The 13,159-nt window shown below is 35.6% G+C and overlaps 1 protein-coding gene across 3 annotated transcripts in view; it reads left to right on the forward strand.

Annotated features, from left to right (window-relative positions):
* Window positions 1-13,159, forward strand: part of Myo81F (unconventional myosin 81F) — a 454,212-nt gene that overhangs the window by 300,823 nt on the left and 140,230 nt on the right. For all 3 annotated transcript variants that reach the window (XM_090398885.1, XM_090398887.1, XM_090398886.1), the window contains 3 exons: window positions 199-296; window positions 502-592; window positions 2,935-3,055. In XM_090398885.1, coding sequence (XP_090255011.1) covers window positions 199-296; window positions 502-592; window positions 2,935-3,055 — 310 coding nt within the window. The remainder of the gene's footprint in view (window positions 1-198; window positions 297-501; window positions 593-2,934; window positions 3,056-13,159) is intronic.

Consider the following 13,159-nt stretch of genomic DNA (forward strand, 5'->3'; position numbering starts at 1 on the left):
TCAAAGTTCACCATGACATCACCTTGATTTTTTTCAATTGCATATGTTCACTTTATTAAAGAACTTCGCCTTCCAATTTAACTAAAAATCTTCATTTTATTAGAAATTTTATTGAAACTTGAAGAGCTGTAACATGATCATAGGGGGTAAATAATGATTTCAAAGCCATGTAATTAATCTGCTTTGTTTTCTTTATAGGCAGATGAATTTCCTATTACTGAAAGAGTTGCTCTGCAGCTTGCTGGACTGCAGGCTCAGGTGTCATTGGGTGAACCAGAACATGGCAAAATGGAAAGGTTACTATCCTTTTATTTAATCTCTTGACACTCATTTTATTGAAAGAAGTACACATTTTTAAGTATCAGTGTCACTGTTTGTAGAGGCACATTTCTAGTATCTCTATAATATGTTCATGATGAATTATTTGCTTACTGGCTTATTATTTTATAAAACAGCTTTACTTTTCTAGATATTAATAGTACAATGTCATTTTGCTTTCAGATATTCTGATGTGGGGAGCTACTTGTGTTCTAGGATCAGGAAAACTAAAAAAGACTCAGAATGGATCTCAGAACTCTCAGAAGCACATAAAGTAATTTTGCTTTTTTTTTTTTTTTTTTTTAAGATAATCTTTTTAAATGCAAAGATATGCTCAAGATGGGATTTGAACCTAGAGCCTGTTGGTTGGAGAGCATATATGCTATCCACTTGGCCTGGTTTGCTGAATGGATACCATATTTAATATCTAAATTAATTAAATATTAAGTAGTTAATTTCAATAATTAAATATTTTTGCTACATAATTACAAAACTGACAAATTAATTTTAAAAAAAAATTGCAAATCTGTAACAAATGTCATATATACATATATATTATATACAAGAGGAGAGGACTTAAAAGTTCTTCTAAATACCTAGAACAAAAATGATATTAAATCAACTTTTCATATATATATCAAAGAAAAGAACAAATTATTACAATTTGATGAAACATGGGGGTAACATATGTTCTTTCTTGTGGTTATATCAGTTGCTTTAATATCATTTTTGTTCTATGTGTTTATCAAAAATTTTTAGCTCCCCACCCCCATACAGTGTGGCATGGCACAAAAAAAAACAGTACTGGATAACCACAACAATATATGTTTATGCATGATATGTACATCCACAACTATCAGTGGAATCTTGGTCAAATAAAACATTAACGATGGTAGATTATGTGCTTGAAATTGGGCACCTTGTCTTTCAAGATAGATTTCATACTGTATGCGAAGCTACTCTGTCATCTTAGCGGACAAAGGTTGGGACATCTGCTGGACATATCGTGTAATTTTATCCCTTAGTTCATCAAAGTGAAGGCTGATTATGGTGGAATACCCATTCCTTCAACATACCCCCAAACGAAGGCATCAAATGATGTGGATCAGGAAAATGTGAAGGCTCAGGACTTCTGTGAACCTAAAATGGGCTTCCTGGGGAAGTGTTCTGATAAGTAGGCTCTAGAACCACATGATGTGTAACAGGTTACACATCATGTGGTTCGAAATGGAATGTTTTTGCATGACATCCTATGCAAATCCTGGGTGAAAAGAACCAACACATTCTTGATATAGAATGTGTTGGTCCTCGCCATTCAAGATCACGGTTACACCATCCTCTTCATTGAAGTAGGGTCCAATTATGCCTTGGCCAGAAACTGCTTCCTGGTGTTATTCATTTCCTACTCTGCTGCTTAGATCTTCATCAATGACTTTTCATTTGCTTTGTCAGCTGCCTGCTCTAATGACTCAAAAAAATTCCTCTACTTTTTCCTTAGGAAAAACTTTTATGGGACCATAGACACAAATAAGTTTCATTGTCCATTTCCCTGTTTTGAAGTTTGCCCACATAATTCTACTTGAAACTGCTTTCCAGCCAAGAAGTTTATCTTTGCATTTGGTGTTGAATGCTATTGCTGCTCCTTTCTTTCCTTGATCATTATTGCCTGATTAGAATCCGTGTGTAGAGGCTTAAGTGCTGTGAGGACATCATGTTGGAGGCTTAATGGATTGTATACAGCACTCAAAAGGGATTAAAACAGAATTTAATTCTTCCTATATTTTGTCTCAGTCAATGAGACATCTTCAGGGATTACAAAAAAACGAATGTAACATATATACAAATAACAAAACAATACTAAGCCCAACCACGTGGGTGACACTAAAGTCCTATCTAGGTGGAGTGCCCTCTAAGGGCGGTTGTAGGTGGCCTGGAATGTAAAGTGGGACCTCTGGTGATGAGCATTTCCCAAATCTTAGGAAGCTTAATGCAACCATATTTGTTAAGATTTGGTTGATTCCTTAGAGCTGCTTCTGATTCTACGAATAGTCTCTCTTTTTTGAATTTGCTGTGGTGGAGCATGGTGGTTTTTTTTTCCATTGAAAAAACAGTGACTTGAGATCTGGTGGGTTGTATCCAAGTAAGGATTGGACAATATGCCAGAAGCCCAGTCATTTTTCCACTTTCCTTGAAGCTGTTGTAGAGTTTCTTCTCATTTATTTGGCTTTGACCCTTAAGCAATTCTGTCACTATACAAGGATGCTATATAAGAAACTTTTTAATAAATAATAGGAAATATGATAATAGTAGATAATCATAATATGAAAAAAAGGTATAATATGAAAATAGTAGGTAATCATAACTATAAATGGTAATGATTATCTCCTATTATCTCTTTATTTGTTCATATAATTGTTAATATAATTATAGCATACATTTGCAACTTCTTTGTCAAGGAATTTTGCTTTTCATGTTGAATTTATGAACAAGTATTAAATAGATGAATCTTAACAATGGATTTCAATTCCATTGTTAGGATTCATATATTTGTATAATAATTGTAAGTTATGTTAGTCTTGTGTATATTTCAAATACTATTTTTTGCACACACTTTAGATGTACGGCAGTGGAAAATCAGAGCTAGTAGCTAAAGTTTGGTATCTCTCAGTTGTAATGCAGTATCCACTGTATGGTACTACCCTATTCACAGTGACATACAAAGGTTACCTTTCTTATGGTAAGCATAAATGTTATTTCACATTTTTTTCTCAATGTTTTTATGATTCTACTAAAATTTTGTTTGCAAACTGGAAATTCATGCTCAAGTGTACATGCTGCTCAAAAGGGTGACTTGTATAGGTAAGCCTGTATTGATAGTGTTTGTTAGGGCTCAAATTTATTATTTCATATCCAACTTATATTTAATAATATGAGTAAATTATACAAAACGAAACAATAAACTGTAAAATCTCACTTATGTCTGTTTTGTAAGATCTCCTAAACTTCTAACCTCTCTTCAATTATTCTCAAATTTTGAAGAACTATCTTCAGTCTGTCTGTTTGATTATTATCTTAATTAAACTGAGTTTGTGGACTATCAGGCACATTAGAAACGTTTTGGGAAAATTTGGAGAAAAGGGCAAAGCTAATAATAATGGTAAGTATTTACTGGACTTCTGCTCAGACACAGACTAGTCATTACTAACACCATGTTTCAACATAAAGATATGCACAAGTTCCCATGGAGAGAAGACACAAAAAATAAGAAAAAGCCTTATTGACTGTCATTGTTGATAGTGATATCCTCATGCTCGTTCAGGATAAAGATTGTACAGAGGATTTGAAATTGGAAGTGACCATTACTTTGTACTAAGCAGGATAAAAATGGATATCACATTGAAAAGAACAGTATGCAAGAAAATTTTAAAAAGAATTAAAGTTGAGAAGCTTTAGAAGTAAATTGTAGACTTAACTTCTTCTCTTTTTCTTCTTCAACTCATCTATCTGGTGACGGGTTGAGTCCCCCTTTGTACAATCTGTCTCCAAATGTTGCTATTTCTAGTCTTCTCGAACATAGTAGTGAAGCTGGGGAATTCATCTCTTTCTTTTAAAGATCTGAGCCAACTTTTCCTTGGTCTTCTAGGTGGACAGTGTTTTCCTATTCTTCCATTTAGCATGATTTTTGGAAGTCTGTGAGGAGACAGTCTCTGGACATGACCAAACAATTGGAGCTACAGCTGAAGAATAATGTCTGTGAGGTTGTCCTGGTAGTTGAGATCCTGTCTTGTTCTGTGATTTAAGTTCAGTCCAGTGTGTTTTGTGTATTTTTCTTAGGCACTTATTTTGAGTAGTTCCTTAGTGAGTCACCATGACTCACTTCCATATGTTGTGGTAGGGATGATCATGGCTTTGAATAGCTTGATTTTAAGATGTTTCAAGAGTTCGTTATTGTTTCATGTTTTGTTTAGTTTATTCATGTTTGACCATCCAATGTTAATTCTGTGCTTTACTGTTTCAGTGCTGTCCAAATTGTGTGCGACTCAACTATACAAACATTATTGAGAAAAAAAATGAAATAAATTGAAAACGAGAAAACCAAACCTTGGAGTCTCACTGGCAAACTCCGAAGAAGGCATTGATTAATTCAGCTAGGGAGGCATGTGGTGAAGTTGTCTGCAAGGATAGAAAAATAAGAACAAGACGTTAAAGAAGTCCTGGAAAAGAAGGTATACCAAAAGTTCCTAGCAAATAAGTTGGCAGATGCCCTAAAAGAATATAGAGAAAAATGTAAAAGAGCTAAGCTGTGTGTAAAAGAAACTAAACAAAAGTCTGGGAAGATTTTGATAAGAATATTGAAAATAAACATCAGGAAGATAACATGTTCTGGGGGCTATTGATGAAACTTAGAAATGGAGGAAAGAGTATTGTAAAAGGAATCAGGGCTGATAAAAGTGACTTGAAAACTGAAGACAAGGATATTCTAGATGTTTGGAGTAATTATTTTGAAAGGCTGTTAAATGAAGCAAGCAGTGGCAGAACCATACTAGAAAATTTTCAAGAGGAATGCAAAGAGGAGTACATATCACTACTTGAGGTAGAAAAAGCCATCAAAAGCTTGAAATGTGGAAAGGCAGCTGGAGTAGATGATATTGTTAAACCAGAAATGTTTAAGTTTGGAGATCTAAAAGTTTTACAGTGGCTACACTGCATAATTCAGAGATCCTAATCAGAAGGTCAAATTCCTGATGATTGGAGTAGAGCTCTCAAAGTACACATCTATTTCATTTCATTTTAAAAAGGGAATAAAACTGAATGTGAGAATTACAGAGGAATTTCTTTACTAAGTGTTCCAGGTAAGATTAATGCAAGCATACTTGAAAAGAGATTAAGAAAGATTGTGGAAGAGAATATCGTTGGGTTCAGACCAAATAGAGGTTGCCAAGAGGAGATTTTCACTTTAAGACAAATAGTTGAGAAATCATGGGAATATGAAGGGATCTGCACTTAAATTTTGTAGATCTGGAAAAGGCACGTGACAAGGTGCCCAAGCTTTTCAAAACACTACAATTATATGGGCTGAATGGATCATTATACTCAGCATTACATTGTCTGTTTTTAAGGTGTCAGTCAGCAGTTAGAATTGAAGGAAATTCAGGCAGATGGTTTGATGTAAAATCAGGGGTAAGACAAGGATGCACATTATCTCCACTCTTATTCATCATCTGCATGGATCACATTATAAAGAAAGTGGCCTTAAACCTGATATTAGAATTATAGATATCAAACTTAGCTCCTCACTTTATGCAGATGATGCTGTACTCCTAAACATATCCAGCACAAGTCTCCAGGATTCTCTAACTAAACAGCTTTAACAATATGCATGGAAATCAGCAATAAAATGACCAAAACTATGAAAATAAACAGGAGCATAGAAAATGTCAGCTGCATTCTGAATGGATATCCTATAGAACAAGTAAAATATTTCAGCCATAGGCACAGTTTTTAGTGAAGAATGGCAGGTTAAATCTGGAAATAGACAACTGAATAAGCAAAACTGGTATGTGGGTTGCCAGCTGAATAAATTTATATGGAATAAGAGAGAAATAAGGCAAAACATTAAACTAGCAGTATACAAGACAGTGTTTAACCAGTTTTAAGTATGCATCTGAGAGTTGGGTTAGAAATAAAGCACTTGATTAAACACTAGAAACCACTGATATGAGGATTGTGAGAAAAATTAGTGGAGTGAACAGATGGCATCAATGGCAGAATCATATTAAAATTGAAGATATTAGAAAGGAACTTGACATTGTTAGCATTCAAGAATGTGTTAGCAGAGAGCTAATCTAAGGTGGCATAACCACTTAAATAGAATGGGTGAAGAAAGTTAAAAAAACTTTCTAAAGCAAAAGTTAGGTGTTTGATGCCAAGATGGCAGGAAAGAGAACCAGAGGAAGACCAAGGTCTGGATGGATTGATTCAGTCAGAAGTGCCTTAGAAGCAGGAATTGTTAGATATGACAATATTGGAGTGCCCACAAGTAATGGATTGATTTGGAGGAAAATTGTTGATAGGAGATTAATAATAATTTAAACTTAATCACGTAGTTCTGTCATAGTAATCTGAACACCCTTTGGGTACACATCAGGAAATCGATGGTGGTGAACCGAGCTGTATCTTTTTTGACTGTTTCTTCATCTCCATGGAACCTAGGCAATGAAATCTGAGCACTGTCATTCAGACGTGGTTTATCAAAGCTTTGTAAAAGAGAATAATTTCCTTATTCCCATGTAATAGTGTTCTCTTTAACATTGAAATTATCTGATGTGCTAAACCACGTTAGCAATGTTGCATCTGATCTTTAACTGACTGCCCACTATCACTCCTAGGTTTCTAACTTTATCAACCTCTTTCGTCAAATTCCCATTAATATATTATCCAGTCTGCAGTCCAGTTTACCGTGAACCTTTGCTGTGATTTCCTCATTTCTAGGAATACTTCTTGAGCCCAGCGTGAAGTTCAAAATTTTGCTATTAATACAGATTATATCACTGCATGTGTCTCTGACTAAATCATTGTCATCTTTAAATTTTGACACTGAATATCTAAGATGTAGTTTTTGTTTACCAACTCTTTCATATTTTTTCTAATAATATTTATATATTTGAATTTTCAGTTCATCTCCTGAAAGCTCCTCTTTTTGATTCTCTGATCATAAAGCTTTCATATACATTTTTCTTTTCGTTATGATATTTTTATCCTACTCAAAATAAATAATTGCATCCTATTTGAAATTCTCTTTTTATCTTCTATATCACTATCACTAACAATGTTGTTAGTATTTTATTTCTTTTGTACATTCTGTAGGAGACTTTATCAGCATCTTTATTAGAACATTGTATTAGTAAGGAATAGTCTATGTCCAGAACATCACATATCCAGAAGGTATTTTCCATTATTATTAACTTCGTTCCTTTTCCAAATTTTCTCCAAACATTCCTACTTGGCTGTTTAATTCTCAAAGAAGAATTGCCTTTTTCTTTGTCTGATATTCTCTAATGAATCAAAACAGTCCTCTGCTTTTCCTAAATCTCTGTCCATTATCCCATTTTGAAATTTATCCATGTCACTACTTGAAATTGGCTGCCATTCAAGGTTTAGACCAAATTTATCTTTGGGTTTAATATTGAATATAACTTATAATTGCTATTTAGCAATATTTTTAGTCTTTGTCATCTTGGTAACATCAATAATACAATTATAGAAATATAACAACTATATTGTTGTTATATTTCTATAATTTCCAGCTAGTTCCACTTCTTTTCCATGGCTATTTTTATTCTTTCATTAGTGCCCATCTACAATTTTGCTGACTTTGTTCCAGTCACTAAATTTTCAGTGTTCACCATGATTCCCAGATGAAAATCGTTGAAAACAGCAATGGATTTTTATAAACAAGAAAGGACTGCATTATATTTCATTATACTCTACCATTTTTTGGGGGGATTTAAACCAAAACAGAATACAGCTTCATCACTAAATCCCAAAAATTCCAACTCATTTTAGTTCATTCACTATCCAGCTGGATGCTTAATGACAAAAGATAAGGACTGGATATTGAATCAGAAGCCTTTATCATATCTCTCCATTTCTTAGAGACTACATGGTTGTCTTCTTCCAGTTATCCAGCTTTGACCCTTAAGCAATCCCTGTATGGAAACTGATGAATCACTAAAAGATGACACTAGTAAGTTAGTGGGAGAATGCAACATTGATCCCAAAAATATTGTCAGATGCCATTAATTATTTCAGACCCATGAATAAAAGAATGGAACGATCTTTCCACACCTTGTGAAAATGACTAATGACACACTGACAAGGACATCAAAACTAATAACAGCAATAATTAGTTGGAAGGGCAAATGCTTCTAATTGCATATACGAGCTTAGTCTGACCTAAATTCACCCTGAGCAAACAAGAACATTTACCCATATTTACCCATATGTGCATTATGGGTAAATTTACCCATAATGCACATTGTGGGTATAATGTGCATTATGGGTAAATATCAAGAATAGTGATCAGAGCTTGCTCCACCCTTTCTATGAGTTTCCTCAGCTTGCACTACCTTCAGGGGTCAGGTGCTGCACTATCCAGGTATTTGCTTACGCTTGGAATCGCCGAACTTTATATAGTTTCTTATTCGGCTAAGAAATAATATGGGATATAATATCCCTTAACTTAAATACACATATATGCCCCACAGCATGTTCCAAATTCACTTCACCAACATCTACAACCACCAAATGTCTCCTGCTTTCCTCCATTTGTCTTGAAGGTTTGCACACTGGAACTGACTCCTGGCCTATTTTGCTTGTTTATGCTCTCTTACTCCATTCATATCTACCCCCACAACCTGGAAAATGGCCCTATATTCAACTCATTCTCAAGAAGGGTGACAGATCACTCTTGCCTGTCTGTCAACTATTGCCTGTCACTCATCTCAGTTCTATCTAAAGTAATTGAGAGATCCATCAATACTCAACTCCCGCACTACCTTGATGGCACCCAGCTAACAAATGACCACCAGTATACGGATTCTGATGATCAACAGGAGATCTACTCACATGTGTCACCCATCTCTGGACAAATGCCATGGAGAAGTTTGGTGAATCTCAAGTGGTTGCACATGATATCTCCAAGGTTTGGCACAAAGGACTGTTAAGCAAACTCCATCATTTGGTCTGTCTTGTCACTTCTGCAGTTGGATTACCAGTTTTCTCTGGATGTATGCTATGTATGATGGTGGATGGTTCCTTATCCTCTCGCTATTCAACTAATGCTGCGGTTCTGCTCTCTTACCAACCCTCTTCCTTCTGTATATCAATGACCTACTTCAGTTGACCATCAACCCAGTACACAGTTTCACAGGTGACAGCACATTGCATTCTTTCCCTTTCCTTTGACAGACCGTACGCTACACAGATCACCTCAACTTACAGAACATCAACCACCACTGCCCCCAATTCTGATCTCTAAGCCATCCTCCAATGGGGTTCAGATAACTTCGTCAATTTCATGCTAGCAGAACCAAGTTCTCTCTTATTTCGCACAAAAAAGAACCATTTTCTTGCAGTCTTATCCTCAACAACCCTCAGATCTCTAAAAAAAAAAGATCAGATTTCTCTTCTTGGAATCACCTTGACATCAAGCCTCTCCTGGCATAAACACATTATAACCATTGCCTCCTCAACTTCCAAAAACTAGGACTTCTCTTTTGTTCAGGGTATTATTTCACTCCCATACAGTTAACCTTAGACAAATCATAAATCTATCCAGCTGTTGAATATTGGGGTGGAACTCCTAAGAGCACATTAAAAATATTTGACTCAGTACAGAGAAGGGCAGTTGTATTGATTAATAACCTATCTCTTACCAACTCACTCCACCCACTTTCACATAGGTGTATGGTTTCTGCAATAAGTATTACTATTATTATTACTATTATTACGGGCAACTCCAGGGAGTCATTAGACTCATCGAGGGAGGCCCCAAATCATATTCATCACAACTATTTGACATTCATACAGTATCTATCATACCTCGCCTTAAACTCATTCACTGTCACAGCATCCACTACAGACTCAGGGAGCGCATTCCACTCATTCACTACTCTAAAAGTAAAGAACCCAGCTCTAACACCCCTACTAACCACACTTTTGCCCAGTTTCCATGGATGTCCCCTAGTCCTCCCACAACCAGCCCTGTTCTCAAAAATATCTTCTGAATTAATTTTATAGAAACCCTTCAGTAATTTGAATGTCTCAATCATATCTCCCCTCCTCTGCCTATCAACCAATTTTTGCAACCCACAAATCCTCAACCTGTTCTCATACGGTTCATTCCACAGACCTGCTATCATCTTGGTCACTCGCCTCTGGATCCTCTCCACCTCCTCCCCATCAAGAAGAAACCTAGGTGACCAAATCTGAGCACAGTAGTCTAGATGGGGTCTTATCAAGGCTCGATAGAGAGGAACAATAACCTGCTTGTCTCTGCTTGTCAACGTATTCCTCAGCAACCAAGTGATTTGATGAGCTGTTTTGGTCACTTTTGCAATGTGTCCCCTAAATTTCAATTCCTTATCTACCAACACTCCTAAATCTCGTGCCTCATCAATTTCCTGGAGCAGGGTTCCACCAATGCAGTAATCTGCCGCCAATCTTTTCACCCCAAAGTGCATAACCTTACATTTTGCCACATTAAACTGACAGCCATTCTCCTTAGCCCAGACCTCCAATCTATCCAAATCATCCTGCAAAATTTTGACGTCATCTGCATTCACTATTGCCCTACCCAACTTCGCATCATCCGCAAACAAATGAACTGTTCCTCTCAGATCATTTCCTATATCATTTATGAACAAATTAAACAGCAGTGGTCCAAGAACAGATCCTTGTGGCACACCACTAGTCACAGGTAAACCCGAGTAAACCACTCTCTGATATCTCTCCGTCAACCACCCTCCTATCCATCTCACCAACCCCATGTCCATTCCCATATGCTGCAATTTACTGATTAGAATTCCATGTGGAATCTTGTCAAAGGCCTTGGCAAGTATGTTCTATAAATATTCCCATGGCATATGTTCATGTGGAATAGCATCGATAATTCCTCCACTCTGTGCTAAATCTGTTGGAACATGTGCAACTGCCACTTTAAACCCACAGAACAAGTTTCTTTTCCTTTGCCTTCATCACTACTACTGCTTTATTGTGGAACAATCTTATCCCTTGTGTTTCCCAATTAAGTCATGACTCCGATCAATAGGAAATAACACGGTTACACTAAAGACAGAAACACCAAGCTGACATGGCATAGCCTCCACTTCCCCCATGAGCATCCGAAGACGATGCACTGTCGAAACGGCTCACACCCCATTACTCTGACCCGTGAACCTATTCCATCATATCCTTCCCCTTCTGAAAAAAATTGTTTCTATTTTCACCACCCCAAGTATTCTCTGCCCACCCTTAATAATAGTATATGTAAAAAAACCAGGTTTTTCAAAAAGATTCACATTGGTGAGGCAAAGATTCTCTTGCCTCACCAGTAAGTCTCCCACATTGCTCTACCCCCACCTTTTTCAAAACCCCTTCCTTTCAATCATACTCCTGTCAAACAGCAGATGAATATTGTCGCCACATGCCAGGATGCCACTGAATAAGAAGACAGCCAGCAACATCCTAAAAGTATATCCGAATTTTCCTTCTTATATTCTTCATATATTTATCTATGTAACACTTCAGTAATGCCGTAGAACTGAGTAAAAAGCCAATGGAATTATAAAAAGGGGAACTCCTAAAAAAAAAAAAAGGGCTAAATAGCCATAAAATTAATAATATACAAGCTTTTAAATCAAATGTGAACTAGTTTCTCCCTTCCCAATCACCCATACATGGTATAATATACTATAGGTTGATTGACCAACTTCTTGTGTATGGGCTCAACATAAAAATGGTATGAATATGAAGCTGGTGACATGGATAAGATAGTAGCTGAGGCATGCATTAAAGAGTAATATACAGGTGATTCCCTACTTTGAGTTAATTCATTCCCAGGGTGCATTTGTAAAGTGAAAACTCATAAAATGAGAATTTATTTCCCATAGAAATGATGCTTAAAACATGGGTTATGTTCTTAACAGTGGAATTTGACCAGAGTAGTGTTAAATAAGTCAACAAAACAGTAGTTTAAATAAATAAACATTTAACTATTTGAAATATAATTTAAATATATATAATAATACATACAATTGAAGTATTTTGGTAATATTTCTTGCAAAAATCTTTAAGTCATTTTCAGCTGCATATTTGCATATATAGGTGCTGGGGGGGGGGGCCTAGTATCATATTTCCTTATTTCTATTTTCCCTTATATTATAAGCACTCTTACTCGAGAATAAAATAAAATACTGTTAACAGATCCCTTTTATTTGATTCTCTAGGTCTAGGTTTTGAGCATATATATCATTAGTGACTTGAATGAATAAAATCTAAATGTGGGAATTCTGTTCTAGACATAGTAGTTTCTTCAGTTATCAGTGTAGTAGTCTCATGGACAAATGATCTATTACCTGATGCTTTCATAAACATCCATTCTACAACAGGATTTGAATGCATGCCTCCATTCTTGTATGTACATGAAATGGGGCAGGAGGGAAGCAAATTAATGCAAGTACAATATGCTAAACATTTGGAATGAAATCTTGTTTAGATGAATGTTAAATTACTTAAATAAAAGAACCAATAGGCTTCACTTAAATGAATGTTAAATATTATGTATCAAGAAATTTGCATTTCTGGTTTAAAAAAAAAATCTAAATTTTAAATGTGTGAAATTATTATTATTATACTCATTTATATCTATTTACATTATTTTAACTCCCATGCTTTTTGAAAACAAACTCTTACAAGTTTGTTTTCAAACTCATAAGAGTTTGAAATTTTTAGTTAGTCCAAGTCTTTGTAGTCTTTGTTTAGGCAATTGATAGAATTCCTATTCTTTTAACAGAGTTGATACATTGAATATCAGACTCATCAACTAATCTCTTAACTAATCCTCATCAACCTAAAGACAAACTCAGGCCTTTTCACATTCAGGAGTATGTGAAGTGCCCTGTACCTGTGACCTGGCTTACCATTGATAGACAGGTAGATCTGTTTACTGTAAACCTACCTTTACAGGTCACTACATACAACAAGATTCAATCCATCATCCATCTCACAAAATAAGCATCTGCAAATCTTTGCTCATGTTATCTGCTCCAATTCGCAAACC

Source organism: Typopeltis vanoorti, chromosome 10 (assembly GCF_054136105.1).
Source record: "Typopeltis vanoorti isolate ZY-2024b chromosome 10, IOZ_Tvanoo_1.0, whole genome shotgun sequence".
NCBI classification, from domain to species: Eukaryota; Metazoa; Arthropoda; class Arachnida; order Uropygi; family Thelyphonidae; genus Typopeltis; species Typopeltis vanoorti.